We start from the raw sequence: 20,323 nt of genomic DNA on the forward strand, positions 1-20,323 counted from the left end.
GCATCCTTGCAGTGCGTCTGAATCGGCCCTGCATTTGTCTGTCAGGCGGCAGGTGCCCCACAGTCATCCTGGGTCTGACCCAACCCCCCCACCCCGTCACCAGAGTCTCACAGACAGTCGTTATCCATCAGAAATCACGCACAAGCAGATGACACACAAGTCTGCACACAGATGCCCCAGCTGGCAGCCACACGAGCCCCGCCTGCCTCACACAAAGGCCAGCCACACACGAACCCAGCCTCTCACAAGCAGCCACAAAGCTGCCTCTGGCCACCAGGGAAGGCCTGCTCACGGGATGGCGTAGCTCTGGCGAGCACCCTGGCGCCGCGTCCTCATCAGGGCCTTGTACTCGCCCACGCGCAGCCGCCGTCCCTCCACCACGCAGGTGCGCTTAGGCCTTGGCTTGTACTTGTAGTCGGGGTATTTCTCCAGGTGCTGCCGGCTCAGGCGGGCCTGCTCCTCGTAGTACGGCTGCTTCTCCTGGTTTGTCATGGACTTCCAGCGAGAGCCTGATCCAAGCCCAGGCAAGAACTCAGGGCCAGACTCTCTGAATGCCACAGGCCCTAGAAGCCCTGATTGGATGTTGGCCCCCAAGTGGGATCAACAGGTGATACAGGTGATAAGCACTCAGCAAGGGCCTGGCCCAGTGTGGACACTGGGCAAAGGGAATGGAAGAGACTGGTAATGACAGGTAGTCGGCGCCACCCTCATGCTGAACAACTCCCATCCCTGACAGGTGTCTTCCCAAGGGCATTCACAAGAGAGAAGCCACTCCAGGCCACCAAGTATCCAGAGTCAGTGTGAGGTGCAACTCCGTGGCAGAGCACCTGTCTAGCGTGTGCCAGGCCCGAGGCTGCACCCCCAGTACGACAAAGCGAAAACAAAACTGTGGGAGTCCACCGAGGCTTCCTAGTGAGAACTGACTCAGGGTCGGAGAATCTGGGCTTGTCTACCCAGCAGAGCTGCATAAGGAGATGATTTGACCATGGGCGTGTTTACCGGGTGTTTGGAAGGGTCTAGACTTGGCTGTACGGTGTGCTTTGAACTTGCAAGGGGGAAGTCTTTTGCCCCGTCGCTTGGCATATTATAAAAAGCCCTTTTGAATAAACTTCAAGGCTGGTGGGTATTGACCCAGACCCTCCTGAGGCTATCCCGTGTTTCTGTCTTTCTCCTCATTGGTTAGGTCTCTCTTTCTGTCATTTCTTAATTCCTCTCTCCTCTACCTAAGAACCCTTCAAAAGGTGGGAGTAGGTCAGAGCTGGTCTCCTAGCAGTCTCCCACAGAAAACCCTGGTATTCCAGACAATAAACCTGTGCTGTTACGGGAGGGCTCAGCCATGAAAACATCACCCTCACTCAGCCTTGTCTGCCCTGCCCGCTCCTCAGTCTCAGACACAATGTGACGTTTAAAGTCTTGGTACTGATGGTCCAGAATACCAATCTCCCATCTATTGCCACAGCACAGGCTAGGAGGCATTGGGGCTATGTGGGTGTAAGGAACACACAAAGTCCCAAGGGACGAAGCAATCGGAAGAGCCCGCACTGGTACAAGGTCCTAGGATCCAGCTGCCCATCATATCTCAACTCCTACACCCTCTAAGATTCTACCAGGGTTTAACAAGGCATGAAATATCACCAAGCAAGCCCTAAGTAGACCCAGCTGGCTCCTGGAACCCAGTTCTACTGAACTATGACCCCTGGGCTGACCCCTTGAGCTGTAGAGGACCCATCCCCTGGCCCTTACCAAGAATCTTGCTGATGCTAGAGTTGTGCATGTCTGGGAAGGCCTGGAGAATTTTCCTCCGCTCATCCTTGGCCCACACCATGAAGGCATTCATGGGTCTCTTGATGTGGCTGCTGTTCCGGGACTCAGAGAAATGGCGGGCGCCTGGAGAGTGGGCAGACAGAGTCAGGCAGGCAGCTGCTCTGGGGCTGGCAGAGACATCCCCGGCATGACCACCAGGAGGCACCGAGGAGGCTCACGCAGAGGTCAGCTCAGCTCAGGCAGGAAGCAGAGGATGAGGAGGAACACAATGGCCAGCAATAAGCAGAGACCCACCACAGCCAGAGAACAGGCACAGCAGGGCCCCGAAGAGTAGCCACAAGATACTGGAAGGCAGACCTAAGGACACAGTGGGGATGTGACCCCTGGGCACAGTGGGGATGCATGCCAGGACGGGCGGTGGTGGCGCATGCCTTTAATCCCAGCACTCGGGAGGCAGAGCCAGGCGGATCTCTGTGAGTTCGAGGCCAGCCTGGGCTACCAAATGAGTTCCAGGAAAGGCGCAAAGCTACACAGAGAAACCCTGTCTCGAAAAACCAAAAAAGAAAGGAGGGAGAGAAGGGATCTGGGACAGACACAGCCCTAGCGGAAGGAAGTGGTGCCCAGTGCCGGAGCCCTTACTGTCCATGTCGCAGTTCAGCATGGCTTCCTCCAGCGGGTGCACACAGCTCTCCTCCAGCCGTTCCTTGGCTGGGGAGGAGTCCAGGCTGATGAGGTCCTGCAGGTGACAACCTGTACATCAGGACCTCCTGTCTCACCCTGTCTACACCTTCTCTCACCTGCTCCCGTCCTCTGGGAAGAGGAAGTGTGGCCCATACCTTTCGGAACGGGGTACTGGGGGAGTTTTCCAAGGCCCCACTGTGGCTGTGCAACAGTTGGCGAGCATCCTGGATGGCTTTGGTGACAGCATCCCCTTCACCCAGGAAGCCTGTTGGAGAGGGAGGACAGTGAAGGGTGGGGGACCTGAGGGCCTTATCCCAGGAGCCGCCCACACTTCTTACACTTCCTGCCATGTCCCTCCTAGGAGCTCCTTGTGGTGGCACCCTCCCTGCCCATTCCCACACACCCTTGTGGGACGGCCTGTTGCATGGTGCTAAGGGGCTGGGAATGAAGTAACACTCAGTGGCCCGAACCTGTCCAACCCGGTTCTGGGGGACAAATGGGACATGGAAGGAGGCCTCCTCTGAGCAAGCCTAGACCCTGGCTTTAAGAATGCAGAGGCTGAGGGGGCTGGAGAGATGGCTCAGCAGTTAAAGAGTACTGGCTGCTCTTTCAGAGGTCCTGAGTTCAAATCCCAGCACTACATGGGATTTGAACTCAAAACCATCTATAGTGGGATCTGAGGCCCTCTTCTGGGATAAAGTCAGACATGCAGATAGAGGAAGAAGAAGAAGAAGAAGAAGAGGAGGAGGAGGAGGAGGAGGAGGAGGAGGAGGAGGAGGAATAATGCAGAGGCTGGAGTGGAGCTCAGTGATGGAGTGCTTTAGAATTTTTAAAACCCCAAACTGGAACTGAGAAAAGGAAGGCTCATGCCCCCGGCGGCGGCATCTGACTCAACTGTCCTCCTGGGTGAGAGCAGACAGAAAAGCTTACCCAGAGGCAGGCTGGGGGGGCTGGACTGCAGGTCTCTCGTGGGAGCCCCGTGGCTGGAGGGGCGAGGCCCACAGCTGTTCATCTTCAGGCTGGGGGAGCTGGAGGCGTTGGGCAGCTCAGACGCCTTGGGCTTGGCCGTGAGGTTCAATGGCTGGGGGGGCTCCTGGGGACCCAGAAAGTCAGAAAGTGAGAGACACCAAAGGAGGACACCCCCCCACACCGCGCCCCCAATCACGGGACAGACAGGACTCAGGGAGAAAGTGAGACTAGCAACCTTCCAGAGCAGACGAGAGGTGAAGAGTGAGAGGAAAAGAGAGCATGAGGGCACCCCGGGAGGCAGCGGTCAGGGGAGTACCTGCAGGGGGTGGTGGGTGGCCACCCCGGGCCTTTTCACCACAGGGGCAGGAGGGCTGTGTAGCAGCTGCAGCGGGTACTCCACTGTGGAAAGAGAAGCCAGGGGCAGAGTCCCAGATGAGCCCAGAACAACCGGTGCCTGCAGTACATGTCATAGAGGTCCCAGGCATGACATATGTAGGTGGGTTGAGCCTAGAGCAGGCCCCACTTGCTCTGTTCTCATCGGGCTCAAGCAGCACAGGGGACCATCTATCCCCTCTTCCTCCATGGCCCCCCGCAGGCTGATGGCCACGCCTGCCCTTTCCAACCTAAGGAGTTTCCCATGGGACATGCAAGGGAGGGCACGCTCTGGTCTTGTGCCCGCTGAGTGCAGGGGGCACAGCAACTGTGTTGGGAGGAATATGATAAAGGGCATGTGGTGTGTAAGGCGCTCAAAACATCTGTCTCGTTTTACAGGTGTATTAGTTAGGGTTCTTGCGAGATCGCCGCAGATAAGGTAACAGGACTTAGAGGTTCAGTGGGTTGCCCATGAGGCCATTTAAAGGCAGCACCAGGATTTGAAACCTGGTCTTCTAGACTCCACAACCTACCCTTGGCCCATACAACTCTCTCCTACTTACCCTCTCTCACTAGGCTTGGAAGCGAGGGGGTGTGGCAATTCAGCAGAGATAAGCCTGTATACAAATCACTAGCCCCATGGCAGGCAGAGATAAGGGCCCACAGGGGGTGTGTCAGGGCACTCTGTTCCAGCCAGGGTGGAGATGGGGTTTTAAGGTATGAGGATATGAGGAGGACCATGAACCCAGCTGGCAAACAAGGTTGGCTTTGCGGCAGACAGCTTGTACTCTGTCGTGGGCTTTGGAACAGGAAGGGTAGGTAGACCAGGAGTAGTCTTCATGGCTACCCATCCTGTTGGGACAGTTACAGGCAGCGTGTCTGCCCTGTCCCCAACTCTGTCTGTTGCCACTATCCCCAGAAATCATTGGGATCATCCCATCAGTCACCCTCATTCCCACTACCCACGGCCAGAGACAGCGCACTCACTGCTCAGGGATTCCAACGCATCCACTTCCCAGAACCCATGCTCCAGTCCTCCATAGCATCCCGCATCCGTCATTCTCACACACCTTCGCAACCTCTTTTCCCTCGGCCCCCAACCCCAGTTCCAGCTTCTCCCTCGCTTTCTCACCTCCCCCTTCCAGGACCCAATCATCAAGTGCCCCCTCCTCAGGGAGCCTCCCCAGGCCTTTCTCTAGCCTTCTCTCTCTTGAGATTCTCTGTGCTTTGCATTACGCTCTTCCTTGGCCATCCTCCCAGCCAAGCTCAGAAAGGACTTACGTTTCTACCGGGCAGACCCCAAACTGTGTCCCAGAAAGCCCACTGAGCAGACTGATGGATAAAGAGCGGGTCTCGGCTCCTCTCTCATCTCGAGGCAGCAGCCTCTGCGGCGGCCCTTCCCTGACCGGCTCACCTGGCTTGCACGGAATGGGCTGAATGGGCAGAGCCAGCTGGGAGTCAGGGGTGACAGGCAGAGGCTGGTGGCTTGGGGGGAAGGCTGGGATCATGACGTAAGGCATGTTAACCTGCTGAAGGCAAAGAAACCCACTGTAAGTCACTGGAGACCTAAAGAGCTGCCCAGAGGTGGGGGTCCGCCCGGGACCCGAGGTGGGGTGGGCACGCACAGGGCATAGAGTAGGGGGGGCAATTTTTCAAAGGATCCATCTGACCCCATATCACACCCGTGAGCCCATCTCCTTGTCCTTGAGTCTCAATGGGGAGCAGGGGGAGACATTCTGGGGTCACCCCCTAAAAACAGGACTCCAGAATCAGAGGGAATTGGAGACAAAGTATGGCCTCTTCATCAAGCCTTGGGGGGGGGGGGGGTTGTTCCTCAGCCCCCTTCCCCAGTGGCTCTGCCGGCCAGTGCCACCCTCTCTGCCCGTGCCACCCTCTGCCCACACCCGCCACCGTCACCTGGATCTGCTGCTGGAGGACGTTGATCTTGTGCTGCTGTTGAATCAGCTGCTGCTGCTGCTTGGCAATCTGGTAAGGCATGGAGTCGACAAGGGAATCACAGCAGGCCCTGGACCTCCTCCAGCGCCTGCCCCAGCCTAACCCTGAGCGTCCCCAGGAGGCCAAGTGACGAGCGCAGGGGGGTGGGGGGTGGGGGGCAGGGGAGCCACCAGTTCTCAGAACCTCGGCTCCTCTTATGGACAGGCACCTGCTCCTGCTGCTGCCGGGCCAGCTCCATCTGTTGCTGCTGTTTCTCGAACAGCATGGCGGCCATGTTCTTCTGCTCCGAGTGGGCCGTGAGGAGCTGGTCCCGAAGGGCGGACAGCTGGTGGATCATGACCAGAAGCTGAAGCTCCTTCTCAGCCAGGCTCTCTTGGGTCCCTGCTCGCAGTAAAATGCCACCACGGAGAGTTAGTTCACCTGTCTACCTGCCCACTCACCCATCCAACAGCCTCTCTGTCCCAGGATCCCGCCAGCCCGGTGCCCAACTTCTCTGTACTTTAAGGGATTTTTTAAAAAATCTTTTGTTTGGCACAGTGGCAGTTACTTCAAAGGGTTAGTCTGAGGATGAACGAGCTCATGTGTGGAAAGTTGTTTGTCTAGGATCTGACAGTGTCTGCTCACGTTCCTGCCTTCCATTCCAACCCGGCGGTCTGATGTGGCAGTTTATTCCTAAGAGCTTAACTGGGGACCATGTATAGTCAGGATGCCTCTGGAAAATGCCGAGGCTCAGGCCTCCATCTCTGGGGCTCCCAGTCAGTGAATGGGGGGGGGAGCATAAGCATGGATTTAAAGCTCCCACTGTGGGTGTACTCGACAACACTGAGAAAAATGATCACCCTGAGGAGGTACGCAGCAGCCCTCAGGACGTTCCTGGAAGTCTAGCCTCAAGCGCCAACAGTGAGTGGCAACTCTCAGCTCACTTCAGACTGCGGCCTGGAAGGTTAGATGATGAGCCTCGAGTCCCAAGGGGACCTAATGAGAGCCTAGATCCATCCCATGGGATCTGCTTCCAGCCTGGGGATGGGCCAGACGACTGCTTAGAGACTCCCAGGTGAGGCATGGCGATAAACTTCAGAGTCAGGTGGGAGTCAAGACACAGGGCAGGTGCATGAGGCACGGCCCTATCTCCCCAGAGTGCCCTGGACAGAAGGGAAAAGGCTCTGGGTGATGTGCCCTCCCCTGCTCTCTGCACACAGGCCCCGCACCTTTGACATCCTTGGTTTCCACAGAGCTCCTTCCCAGAAACCGCTCCTTCCAGTCACTGGACAGCAGCTTCTCAATGGCCGGTACAACTGGAAGAAGGCAGGGTAAGGGCCGGGTGAGGGCCCACCAGAGACCAGGCCCGACCTCACCTCTGACTGGGCAAGCAGTCTACCTTCTTGTAAGTTGCGATTGAAGTCCAGCCGCTCCTGGCTTCCCGAAGCGGCCTCAGAAGCTGCCGGTCTCTTGGGGTCTGGGGATCCACTGCTCTCTGGCGAGGCACAGTCCTGCAAGAGACACTGAATTATCACTGCCACTCCCAGGAAAGGGAGCACAGAGAGGGCTGAGCACCCCCAACGCTGTCCTTTCTGAGAGGCCCCAACACTCTGTGGGCTGTTCATTCTCACGTTCCCAGGCCCGGCTCACACTATCTGATAAATGACACGGTGAAGAGAACAGACACTTGGGGACAAGAGACCAGGGTATCGGTCCAGGCTTGGCGTCTCACAAGGGGCTGGATCTCACACAAGCCCCTGACAATTCTCTGGAAGTCGGGACTGTCTCTGGGATCCATATAGTAAACGGATTAGGGGCCGATACATCGCATGGGGATGGGGAGGGGCTAATGATGGTTTTGGAATCACCATGGAAACACACCTGTAGGTTTGTCTGTGAGGATGCTTCCAGAAAGGGTTAACTGAGAAGGAAAACCCACCCTGAATGTAGGGTCCTGGACAGTTTTGTCTCCCCACTTTCAGACTATAGATGCAACAAAGCCAGCCTCAACTTCCTGGCCACCATGCCTCCTCTACCATGTGTCCCTCGAACTGTCAGCCAAAATAAACCCTTCCTCAGGTTGCTTCCATAGACATTTTGTCCCAGTACTAGAAAAGTAACTAATAGAAAGTTCACCCTCGCCGGGCGGTGGTGGCGCACGCCTTTAATCCCAGCACTCGGGAGGCAGAGCCAGGCGGATCTCTGTGAGTTCGAGGCCAGCCTGGGCTACCACGTGAGTCCCAGGAAAGGCGCAAAGCTACACAGAGAAACCCTGTCTCGAAAAACCAAAAAAAAAAAAAAAAAAAAAAAAAAAGAAAGAAAGTTCACCCTCAGCTAGCCATAACTATGAACCCATGTGCTGCTCCAGCCAGGCTACTTGATTACAGGCACCCACTGTGGCTTCCCTAAATGATCCCTGGGGCTGAAACACTGCCCCAGAAGTTGTGAGCTCGTGCAGAGGACCAGAGTTAAGTTCCCAGCACCCAACATCCAGCTCCAGAGGATCCAACTGTTGTGAAATAGCTGTTTAACTATGCAAAGATGTGTTGCATGTGTTTATGTTGTGGAATATTTGTTTATGTAAAATGTGTTGCATTTGTTTATGTAAAGATGTGTTGCTGTTTTACCTTGCCTGCCTAAGGCACCTGATTGGTCTAATAAAAAGCTGAACAGCCAATAGCGAGGGAGGAGGTATAGGCAGGGAGAATAAGTAGGAGGAGGAACTTAGGCTTGAGAGGAGAGATAGAGAAAAGAAAGAAAAGGAGATGCCAGGGAGATGCCAAGGGCCAGCCTGCCAGATATAGAGGAAAGTAAAACATACAGAATGGAAGGAAGGTAAAAAGCCCCGAGGCAAACGGTAGATAAAGAGAAACAGGTTAAATAGGTTAAAAGAGCTAGTGGGACAAGCCTAAGCTAAGGCTGAGCATTTGTCTTTTTTGGGAACTGGTTGGTGGCCCAAAGAAACTTCCAATTATATCCAACATCCTCTTCTGGCCTCTGAGGGCAACTGAACTCATGTGCACAGACCCCTGAACAAACAGACAGAGAGGCAGGCAGGCAGGCAGACAGACAGACAGACACACACACACACATATTTTTAAACAAAAATAGGGGCTGAAGAGACAGCTCAACAATGAAGAGCATTTGTTGCTCTTGCAGAGAACCCAGGATCAGTTCCCAGCACCTACATGGCAGCTCACAACCACTCCAGTTCCAGGGGATCTAACACCCTCCTCCTCCTCTGACCTCTGTGGCACCAGGCACTCATGTGACACACTTACACACGTTCAGACAAAAACAAACACAAAAACAAAACAAAACAAAAACCTCATACACATAAAATAAATAAATCTGAAAAATATAAATAAGTAAATGAATGGATGAAAAAGAAGTGTTCAACTGGGCATGGCGGTACATGCCTTTAGTCTCAGAACTCAAGCGGTAGAGGCAGGTGGATTTCTGTGAGTTCCTAGCCAGCCTGATCATAATAGAGACCCTGTCTAAAAAAACAAGAGAAGACGGAGGAGAAGCGAGGAGGGAAGAGGAAGCGGAAGCAGCAGCATTCCATGTCTCATCTAACCCATGCCCCCGGTGTCTTAGACCCTCACTCTAAGATGTATTCCCTGATCACCTCCACTCTTCCAAACTGAGTTTCTCCTTAGTCATCAAATTCAATTTCCTGTATAGAAACAGAAGTTTAAGACCTGCAGAGTCCCTACCATATATTTCAGTTCTCTTCTCTGTGTATGTGTGTTCACATGTGAGTGTGGGCAGATGAGTGTGTGTGTGTGTGTGTGTGTGTGTGTGTGTGTGTGTGTGTGTGTGTGTGTGGTATGTAGGCCCAACTTTGACAAGCACCTGTCATTTTATTTACTGAGGCTGGTCTCTCCCTGAACCCAGTGCCCCTGTTCCAGGGACTCCCAGTCTCTGCCTCCAGGCAGCTGCCACACTTTCTTGGTTTTTACAAGCATTCTGGGAATCCAAACTTCCATCCTCATGCTCGTGCACCAGGCACTTTGGAGTCCTTTCTCCAACCCCAGTTCCCTCGTCTTCAGGAAATCATAATCTGAAACAGCTACTCAGGGATGGAAGGAGACAGCCCTGTCCTGCTCTGACAGGTGACCCAGCTTCTAGCCCTTACCATGGTGGCTCTGCCCCTCTGCTCACCTGGAGAGACCATTTCTGAATAGACAAAAGCATGTAGGCTTGGTGGAAAAGGTGGATCACACCAGGTGAAGCCACAAAGGCAGAGTGGGGACAGTGACTGAGGGGGTCCCTAGAAAGTGCTAGATACCTGAGCTGGAGCTTGTGAGCTGGCAGCATCCTTCGGAGCCAGGGCTGGGTCTCCAGGCTGGGGCTCCACTGCGGTGGCTGTGTCTTGGGGGGCCTCGTGGTGAGGCTCCTTCTTCTCCTCAGACTTGATGGTGCAGTTCACCATGGTGCTAGCACTGTCGGGGGCCAGCTGCACAGAGACGGGGCTCTGCATGGACATCCTGCAGGAGGAAGGGCAGAGGACGCGGAGTGAGTGAGGCCCAGGGCCCAGTTATAAACCCACTCTGCCCCCCTCCCACAGGTGCCTCCATCCTTTGTCTCCCCAACCCAAGCATCTCCTGGCACCCCTCAAAGATGCATATGTCTAAAACATGAGCCTACTTTGGAACCTGCTTTCTTATTTTTTTCGTTTTTAAAATCTATCTAGGGATCCCACCTCTGGTATTCACTCTCGTTTTTTCTTTTGTGGCGCCAGGGCCTTGTACATGCTAACTGAACACTCCCTGTTTCTTGCCATGCTGCTAAGCTGATGGGATCAACTGAAGAAGTCAGAAAAGGTTAACTGACTGCTTCTGAACCCACGATGACCGAACACTGGATGTGTGTAAACATATGTACTGGAGCTAGTTACTAAGACTTAAAAGCAAGTGCCAGCATTATAAGAGACTGGATCTGAAGACTGGGCATAGTGGGTCACACCTGTAATCCCAGCACTCAGGAGGCAGAGGCGGGCGGATCTCTGTGAGTTCGAGGCCAGCCTAGTCTACAGAGCGAGTTCCAGGACAGCCAGAGCTACACAGTGAGACCCTGTTCTCCCCTAGCCCCCCCTCCAAAAAAGTCCAGATTTGAATTTCCAGCCCAGGGGCCAACTTGGCTAGAATTGGCAGGCACCCTCACACACAGTCAAGTTTGCCTTAGTCCCCAACTTGACCGAAAGGAAGCAAGAACCAACTCCTCAGTACAAGACATTTATTTATTCTTTATAGTGGACCTGAGGATCAAATCCAGGACCCCACACAGGCTAAGCTCCTGCTCCACCACCGAGCTACAGCCAACTCTATTCTTCTCAATGTAGGAGCAAGGCAAAGCGAAACGTTTCTTATATTTGCACATACCCGTTTGGCACATATCTGATATGGGCTGTAAAATATAGATGGACGGCATTCAAGAAATACGTTCTGCTCTCTAGCTAGAGTCCCTGGTGGAGTCTGCCCCTGCTGGCATTGCTATCTGTAGTGCCAGGTTTGGGGATTTGGGGAGGATTTTTTTTTTTAAAGATTTATTCTTCATTTTTAATTATGTGACTGTGTGGATATGTGCATGTGGGTGCCAGGAGAGGCCACAGGAGGGCGTCAGATCTCCTGAAGCTGGAGGGGCTACTGGGAACCCAGCTCTGGTTCTCTGCAGAGCAGCAAGCACTCTTACTGCTAAGTCATCTCCCAGCCCCTTGGTTGTTATTTTTCTCCCGAAATAACTTTTTAATATTTATTTACTTTAATGTATATGGGCGTTTTGCCCGTACGTATATATGCGTACCACATTTATGCCTGAATTCCCTCTGAGCCCAGAAGAGGGCATTAGATCCCCTGGAACTGGAGTTACATACGGTTGGTTGTGAGCCACCCTGTGGGTGCTGGGAACTGAATCCAGATCCTCTGCAAGAACAGCAAGTGCTCTTAGTTAGTGGCTAACTAAGCCATCTTGCCAGTCCCCAACCCCTAGGGTTTTTATGGTTTGGTTTTGTTTTTCAAGACAGGATCTCAGATAGCCCAGGCTAGCATTGAACTCACTATGTAGCTAAGGATGGCCTTGAACTCAAGTGCCGGGATCACAGGTCTGTGCCACCATGCCCAACTTGCAATATGCTTGGTAGACTCTTGGGAAGCTGCCTTCTCTCCTACCACACTGCCCAGTGCCACCAGAGGGTGAGCATCTGCAGGACTTTGGAGAGCAGTCTCCAGGGTTACTTCAGGCTCGAGGCCAGAGCAGCAGCTGCCACCCTCTCTGGTCCCCAGACAAGCACTCAGAGATGGGCACTGGGCTCCAGGAGCACACAAGGGTTTGGTATTGTTGGGGGTCTTTTGGCTCTTTTTTGGGGGGCCCACCATCCAGCTCCCAAATAAATCATACAGAGACTTATTTATTCTTAATTATGAATGCCCGGCCTTGGTTTGGCTAAGTTTCTAGCCAGCTTTCCTCATCTTAAATTATCCCAATTATCTTTTACCCCTGGGCTTTTCCTTTTCTCTAACTTCTGTAAATCTTACTCTTATTCCGCGGCTTGCTGTGTAGCTTGGTGGCAGGGCCCCGGAGTCATCCTCCTCCTCTGGCTACTAGATCTTAGATCACTCCTCCCAGATTTCTCCGTCTATAGATTCTCTCTGCTTGCCAGCCCCTCCTATCCTTTCTCCTGCCTTGCTATTGGCCATTCAGTTCTTTATTAGACCACCAGGTGTTTTACAAAGGCACAGTAACACAGCTTCACAGAGTTAAACAAATGCAATACGTAACACATCTTAAAATATTCTACTACAGTCTGGCCTCCAGCAAAAGTGTCAGGAGGTGGGGCCTCACCAGAGGTGATTAGGTCAGAGCCGAGGGGTGGGGGGTGGGTGGGTGGGTATGTAGTGGTATTGGAAAAGCGAGTTTATTAGAGTTGACTGGTAGCCCTGTGCCCTCCTGCCATGGAGTGGTGCAGCAAGAAGGCACTCGCCTTCCCAGCCTCTGCAAGGGTAAAAAATACACGGACTTAGACGTAGAGGGATTAAAGAGCAACCATCAGATCAGTAACAGACCCTTAAACAAGAGGCAGTGTGGCACACTAGTGCCACCTTATGGGGCATCCCCCCAGTGGGCTCGTGTAGCCACCCCACTCCCCAGCACAACCAAGCCAGGGTCCCACATCCCACTCCGCAGCACAATCAAGTTGGGGTCCCACACCACAGCTGTTGCATTTACAGTTCGAGTTGCAGCAAAAAAAATGACATAAAATCCTTTTCCTTTCTTCACGATTCCACGGTCTTACTGGGTTTTATCAACTTTAGCAAACCAATCCCCCCCTCCGTTGAGAACTTTCACCTTTGTGTGTGTGTGTGTGTGTGCCTGAGTGAATGTTTGTGCACATGCATGTGCAGGTGCCCATGGAGGCCAGAGAAGGTATCAGATGTCCTGAAGTGGAATTACGGGTTATTGTGAGCAACCATGTGGGTACTGGGAACCAAATCCCGGTCCTCTGCACGAGGACCAAGTGCTCTTAACCGATGAGCCGTCTCTCTCTCCAGCCTCAACTCTCACCTCTCCAATCAAGCACTCTGACTTGCAGGTTAGGGCCACCGTTGAGTAAAGCAGGAGAGGCCTGAATATAAACACCGCCCAAGCGCCAGTCACAACGGCTGACTGAAGGAGATGCCACCCAACTGACCCGCGTATTGTGTGGATACATTGGACAGAGGATGGTCCACAACCCAGAAAATGTAAGATTCCATCATGCTACTGAGAATAATATGCTATTTTAAACACGCACAGGCATGGAGATGTAACTCAGTGGTAGAGTGTTTGCCTAGCATGCATCAAGCTTTGGACTCCATCCCCAGCACCATATTAAAAAAAACTAGGTGTGGGGGTACACACCTGTGATCCCAGAACTCTGGAGGTGGAAGCAAGAAGGTCACAAGTTCAAGGTCATCCTCGCCGACATAGCAAGCAAGTTAAGAGACAGCCCGGGCCCATAGACCCTGCTTCTAAAACCCAAAACGAAGCCAGCAAGATGCCTCAGCAGGTAAAGGTGATCGCTGTCCAACAACGCAAGCCTGGATATCTGAGTTCTACTCCTGGAACCCACATAAATGTAGAAGGGAAGAATCAATCCAGAACTGTCATCTGACTTCCATTCACGCCCAGACACAAATATCTCCCTCTCTTCCTCACACACACAATAAATAAATTTAAAGCAAAACAAAAACCGTTATGAATTATTTACTTCTAAGGTTTTCCATCTAATACTTTCAGATCACGGTGGACACCTGAAGCCCTGTTAAGTGAGGCTGAAAATAAATTGACTCGTGCATTTGTATATCATATCCATTCTGCACAGGGCATACTGTAATCTATAGATTATTACACCAACTATTCTGGTACTGTGTACTGAATCATACAATATTACAGCTTTATGGTATGCAACAGAATACATAAGGTGTTTTACGAATAGCTACAGGAATATTATAATCGACTGAGATGTATACATATTTATTGGACTTGATTGTATCCCACAGATCAGAGGACAGCAGACTCCCCCACCCGCTTTCTGAGTACAAGGTGCCTCAGGAACCCAGGATAGCGCCGGGCAAGAGAAGGCGAGCCGACCCTGGTTGGGCCCCATCTCACCTGGATGAAGAGAAAACAGACCTCAGGCCAGCTAGGCCCAGGGGTGTGTGTGTTGGAGGGGGGGTGCTGCCTGGAGAACCTGCAGAAAGCAGGCAGCTCCGCCTATCCGGCAGGGGAGGGGCCGGGAGGCAGGCCCCGCAGGGGGCAGGAGTGGGGGCGGGGGCATTATCCTGGAGCTGAGGGCAGCAATTACATAACAAACAAACCCGGGCTCAAGCTGTGAATTAATCAAACCGCTGAAAATAAAACCTTCCTCTCAGGAACTTCAGACAAAAGAAATGAAAACAACCAGGCTGGCTGGAAAATAAAAGGCAGCCGGGCTGAAAGCCGGGACAAAAGGAAACCAGACAATAGGGTGCTGGACAAAAGCAATAAAGCCAGAGGAAGTGTGACAGGCGCACAATGAAGGCCTGTGGGCTTCTGATCCCTCGGCTCTCAGCCACCTCATCCCACACCCACTGGCTGCCACCAGGTCGACTCCTCTGGCCAGACTTGGGTCCCAAGGGCTTTTCTTCTTCATTAGGCCCCAGCCTCAGGCTTCCAACTCCTACTTCAGTCGGATTGTCCCGGCCACCAGAGCCAGAGCACAGGGTCGGATGAGCGCCTGAGGCCAAATGCTGCCCCACTGGACGTGGTGACCATCCACCCATCTATGCCCCCAGGGGGAGATGGAAGAGTCAGTTGCCTGTCCCGATTGCCCAAGACCAGCCCCACTGGCTACGTTTGGCTAGTGAGCCCTTGTAAGGCAGCCGGTCCCGGTGGGAATGTGCCCGGGTGGGAATGTGCCGTATCAAACACACCAAGGGTCCCAAAACTTAATACACATGTGCACTAGCTCATTCATAATCAGTTGTGGTTACAACCTGATGGATTATTAGGTTGGATAAAACACTCTCTCTCTCTCTTATATCTTTGGAAGATCTATTTTGGTTTTTTTTTTTTTTTTTTTTTTTTTTTCTTTTTTTCGAGACAGGGTTTCTCCATGTAGCTTTGCGCCTTTCCTGGAACTCACTTGGTAGCCCAGGCTGGCCTCGAACTCACAGAGATCCGCCTGGCTCTGCCTCCCGAGTGCTGGGATTAAAGGCGTGCGCCACCACCGCCCGGCTCTATTTTGTTTTTTAATTATGTGTGCGTCGTATGTGTGTGCACCCATAAATGCGCGTGCCCGGCGCCAGAGGCATCAGACTCCCCTGGGAGCTGGAGCTTACTTGTCCTTTGCAAGAGTGGTACCAGCTCTTAATCTCTCTGAGCCATTTTGCTAGCTCCAGACAAAACATTCTTAAGACTCCTGCCTCAGTGACCAAGAGTCACGATTCTTTTTTTCTTTATTATTTCTATATTTTTATTTTATGTGCATTGGTGTTTCGTCTGCATGTACGTTTGTGTGAGGGCGTTAGATCCCCAGGAGCTGGAGGTACAGACAGTTGTGAGCCGTCATGTGGGTGCTGGGAATTGAACCCAGGTCCTCTGGAAGAGCAGCCAGTGCTCTTCACCGCTGTGCCATCATCTCTCCAGCCCCCACACCTGATGGTCTTTACAATTTTGTTTGTTTGGGGTTTTGATGGGAGCTGTACCCAGCGTCTCACACAGGTGAGCACATACTCTACCACTGAGCAGCACATCCAGTATTTAAAATTAAAAATTTTTAACATGTATTTACTAGGAGACACACTATGTGAGTGAGTGCCCGTGTGTTCCTCAGGCCGTCTCCTACCACTGAGCCCCGATATCCTTTTCCACTTCTCCCACACCCATCCAGTACCTCAGCCTAGGCTTGGGGTTATCGGCTATGACAAAGTGCCATCTTGGGACTCCCAGCACTGGTAAACTAAGGAAATGGCTCCCAGTGACATCAGGCTGGTTTGGAGCTGTCGACCCGGTCACCTCCGCCTGGTGCCCTCAGGTAACCCTAACAGATCCTGTTGCCCATACCAGGGTACATCCACATGCACGGGCACCTGGTTCATCCGAGGCAGGCACAGGGCTCAGGGCTGGTCTGCTCTGAGCTTACTTAAGGGGAGGCACAACCTGGGACTAGGAGCCAGGCCTTGGCAGGTGCCTCCGTGGGCTGTACCTCTGGGAAACTGACTCCTGGACCACCTCAGTGTGTACCCATCCCTGCCCTGTCACAGCCTTGAAGGAAGCAAGGTCCCAGACCAGCCATGGTGAGAAGGGAAGTGTCTCAAGCACAGCCTCGGGGCTTTGGAGTCTGTCATTCTTGCCTGACCCCGGCTAACTAACCCGTGGGAACACTGGTAAGTAGCCTCTCTCCCTGTCTCCTCCTCTCCTGCACACTGGGCAGTGACCCACACCTCACAGGAGGCTATGGGGTTAAGTACCGCAGGGCGAGCATTCTATACATGTGTGTGAATAGCCCAGGACGTTGAGTCAAGTGAGTGACAGGAAAAGTCTCCAAGTCACACACCTGGGTGTATCTGCACCCGAACTCTGAATAGCACTGCTGTGCCACCTTGGGCAAAGAACTTAACCTCCCTGAGCCTGTTCCCTCCTCAGTAAAATGGGAATCAGAGAACCCAAGCTGAAGAGGTAACCCACGAAATGTGCCTGTTTTACATTCTCAGGGCACCTTGGACTTGGCCTTCAAAGGACTCATCACAGCTGCCGGTGCCTTCGAATGGCTGGTGTTTCTGACTCACCCAGTAGCTTGGGAACCCAACCAAGACCGGGTGAAAATACACCCGTTTACACCCATCATTGTAGCCCCAGAGCCCAGCACAGTGCCTGCAGCACACGGGGGACCGGAGGCTGCTCCCTGCCCTTCCGCTGTGTGAACGACACCCAGCAACAGAGCGAGCTCACTTCTTTCTCTTCCACCCCGACTGATAAGAAACCTCTTCCTCCTTCTTTGGATGTAAAGACCCCGCCAGAGCCTCATTCCCAGGGACTAAAGACCCCACCAACTTCCTTTACTCCTTTTCTTGCAAAGCACATGCTATGCTTTCTCAGGGCAGCTTCCTCTCTCTCGATGCCCAGAAGCCCAAAGCCCTCACTCAGTGCACAGGAGACTATTATGGGCTCCCCCAGTTCCAACCCTAGTCTGCAACCCCAAGTCCTAGTCAGGAGTCATAAACCCAAGGCAGCCCACCAGCGCCCAACTCAGGGGAAGTTCCCCGGTGTTATCCGCCCCTAAATAAATAAATAAATAAATAAATAGATTAAACCCAAGGCAGCCCACCAGCGCCCAACTCAGGGGAAGTTCCCCGGTGTTATCCGCCCCTAAATAAATAAATAAATAAATAAATAAATAAATAAATAAATGGATGGGACCCTGAGGTCTAGAGATGTCAAATGTGTGTGCTTGTCGGGACAGCCCTGCTGCAGAACTACAGTCAGGGACCCTCCACCAGTAAGGAGGCTGAACAGTAGGACCCCTTGTTAGTTTCTGCCGAGGCAGCAGCCTGCCTCTGCCGCCAAAGCCCTTACGTTACATCGTCACCCGTCGCCAGGGGCTGAAGGACATGAGCACCCCCTTGAAAGGGCCCGCCAGGCACAGCTCACTCTCCTGCCTCTCTTCTTCCTCTTGTCTCTTCCCTGCTGTCTGTCTGTCTGTCTGCCTCTCTCATGTCCCCACTCCCTCATGACCTTTTGCCCTCCCCCCACCAATAAACCTCTCGCACTAACTCTGTCACACGGGGCGCGGCCGCTTAGTGGCACACCTTGGCAGGGCCCGCCGGAAGGTACCCATTTTGCCTTTCTTTCTTATTTATCATTACACCCTTCCACTACCCTCCCCTCTCTCCTAGGGAGCCCACCTCACAGGTCTTCTTCCACACGCCCCCCTCCTTGGCTTTATCGCACTGAGCATCCTTAAAGGGCACCATCCCCTAAGAGGAGGAGGCTCCAACCATCTTCTCCCTTGAGTTTCTGAGCCGGCGCCTGGGACTTTGAATCCAGTGTCTGGATAAAGGCACGGAGAAGCCCCTCCGAGGAGGACCAGGGACAGAGTGCTGCCCGTACACGGTGTATCGCCCCCTGTTCTCCCCAGAGGCAGGCTTCCCCATGCCTACTCCCACCCTCTGCCAACCCCTCTGTACCCCAAACAAACCATCAGCCACTCAACGACAGACCCAGCTGAATGGGAATCAAAGGAAAGTCTTCACTCTGAGCTCTTCCTCCTTCCATAACCACAGCTCCCATCCCCCGCCCCCCACGTCTAGATGCAGAGAGAAGATTCCAGTTATCATAGCATGACTGTGACTCAGACCTGGGGCACAGGAAGACCCTCTGAGGAGGGCCACGGGGCACAGCAAACTTCCCCTGCTGTCCCGTCCCCCAACTTGTCAGAGTGGCTGGTGCCAAGGGCACCGCCAGGGAAAGAGGTCCATGCCGCAGGGGTGGGGCAGGCCCTAGTCCCAGAGGGACTGTCACTTCCTCTGAAACCCCAGAGAGTTGAGAGCCTCGGGCTGCCCTGAACAATAGTCCCAAGGCGTGGGTGCCCAGAATGGTGCCCCGTGCCACATCCTGCCATTCTTCCCACAGGCCGCACCCTGCCACCCTTCCTGGCTCCACCCGATCCTATCTCTGTGTTTACTCAGAGCTGGGAGCTGGGCTGGCCGCTGCAGGCTGAGGACGAAGCTTTCCTGACAGTCCCCCTCACCCCTTACAGCCTGAGGCGGATGGGATCCAGCTGTGACTGGTCTGAGTCTCAGCTAGGTAAGGACAGCCAACACTCTGGACAGCCCCTGGACTGACAGATACCACTGGCTGGTCAAGGTGGTATCCATCCACCTGGGCAGATGGAGGCTCGGTGAGATTCCAGTTCCTGCCCCCAGCCTGGGAGAGGTGGTGGCCACCTATCTGTAAGTGCGTGGAGCCCAGAATCCACTGAGCACCGAGCTTCCCCTCCCCGGCACTCAGAGACATGAGCCCCCCAAGAGCAGTGGAGAGCAGTGGTCTGGAACAAACGGTAGCTGGGATGGTCCACCACCACCCCTCTTGGCCTTCCATCCTCGGAGTCACCTGAGCATTGGCAATAGAGTGGGCAGCTCTGAGGTGCTGGAGTGAGTTCACACTGTGATGTGTCCCCAAGAGGTCTTCTATGGAGACTTGATGGTGTCTCCAGGCATGGTCCCTCCCATCGGCACCAGGAATGTGACTGGGCCATTCTTGTCTCCCAGGAAGGGAAGAATTCCAGGCCGCTGCAGCAGGGACTGGCCTACCTTGTCAAAGCCTCATAAGGGACAGGCCTGAGGATTAACCAAAGGAAGGAGAAGCAACATGTAGGAGCCACGGGATAGCATTTACTCGGCTACAAGTGCTACTGGGTGCTCCACCATCTCTCTTCCTCAAGAGACCATCACAGAAGCCAAGGGCTGGGACATCCTGTCTGGCAGAGCTGGGTTGGATATCTGAAGTCACACTTGTTGATGCCAAGCCTACATCTTGCTGTCAATGGCTGAGGCCCATTCTCCCACTACCCCTGTGTTTTAGCAAAGACAAACTGATCACTATGTTCTCAGGTCACAAGGTCAGTTCTCGACGGAGTTCTGGCTAAAGAAAAGGTCGCCAAAAGAAATCAAGGCGGCTTTGGGAACTTTGAGGAAAAACTATTTCTCAAAACCTTAGTTTCAGTCAGGCATGGTGGTACCCGCCTGTAATCCCAGCACTGTGGAAGAGGAGCTGAAGGATCCAAAGTTCCAGGCTATCCTGGGCTACATGAGATTCCCTTTTAAAACAACAAAAACCCCTCCGTTTCTTCCTGTATACAAAGAATCTAAGACTGGCTTTGTGGTTACGAGGGTGATGTGCACTTCGAGAATCCAGCCACATGTATGGTTGGGGACAGAGGGAATAAGAGAAGCAAGATGGACTCCCTACACCTTTCCTGGAATTGTGAGATACATATTTAGTCCTCATCGGTCTCCGGGCAGACGACTCTTAAAACCCTTACCCTCTCCAAAGTGATGATCTCTTTTTATGTGTTAGT

General features: G+C 53.3%; 1 protein-coding gene across 4 annotated transcripts in view; it reads right to left on the bottom strand.

The window, feature by feature from the left end:
* The window catches only part of Sox13 (SRY-box transcription factor 13), a 104,366-nt gene that overhangs the window by 2,040 nt on the left and 82,003 nt on the right, over nucleotides 1-20,323 (bottom strand). For 3 of the 4 annotated variants that reach the window (XM_052736965.1, XM_052736968.1, XM_052736969.1), the window contains exons 2-13: nucleotides 10,016-10,214; nucleotides 7,121-7,232; nucleotides 6,951-7,037; nucleotides 5,951-6,123; nucleotides 5,704-5,772; nucleotides 5,201-5,315; nucleotides 3,731-3,813; nucleotides 3,376-3,538; nucleotides 2,601-2,710; nucleotides 2,404-2,500; nucleotides 1,744-1,887; nucleotides 293-509 (exon numbers count right to left, since the gene is read on the bottom strand). In XM_052736965.1, coding sequence (XP_052592925.1) covers nucleotides 293-509; nucleotides 1,744-1,887; nucleotides 2,404-2,500; nucleotides 2,601-2,710; nucleotides 3,376-3,538; nucleotides 3,731-3,813; nucleotides 5,201-5,315; nucleotides 5,704-5,772; nucleotides 5,951-6,123; nucleotides 6,951-7,037; nucleotides 7,121-7,232; nucleotides 10,016-10,214 — 1,569 coding nt within the window. The remainder of the gene's footprint in view (nucleotides 1-292; nucleotides 510-1,743; nucleotides 1,888-2,403; nucleotides 2,501-2,600; nucleotides 2,711-3,375; nucleotides 3,539-3,730; nucleotides 3,814-5,200; nucleotides 5,316-5,703; nucleotides 5,773-5,950; nucleotides 6,124-6,950; nucleotides 7,038-7,120; nucleotides 7,233-10,015; nucleotides 10,215-20,323) is intronic. The other variant, XM_052736966.1, reaches the window with a different exon arrangement.

The sequence above is a fragment of the Peromyscus californicus genome, unplaced genomic scaffold, assembly GCF_007827085.1.
Source record: "Peromyscus californicus insignis strain IS unplaced genomic scaffold, ASM782708v3 Scaffold_14__1_contigs__length_90479793_seg_2, whole genome shotgun sequence".
NCBI classification, from domain to species: Eukaryota; Metazoa; Chordata; class Mammalia; order Rodentia; family Cricetidae; genus Peromyscus; species Peromyscus californicus.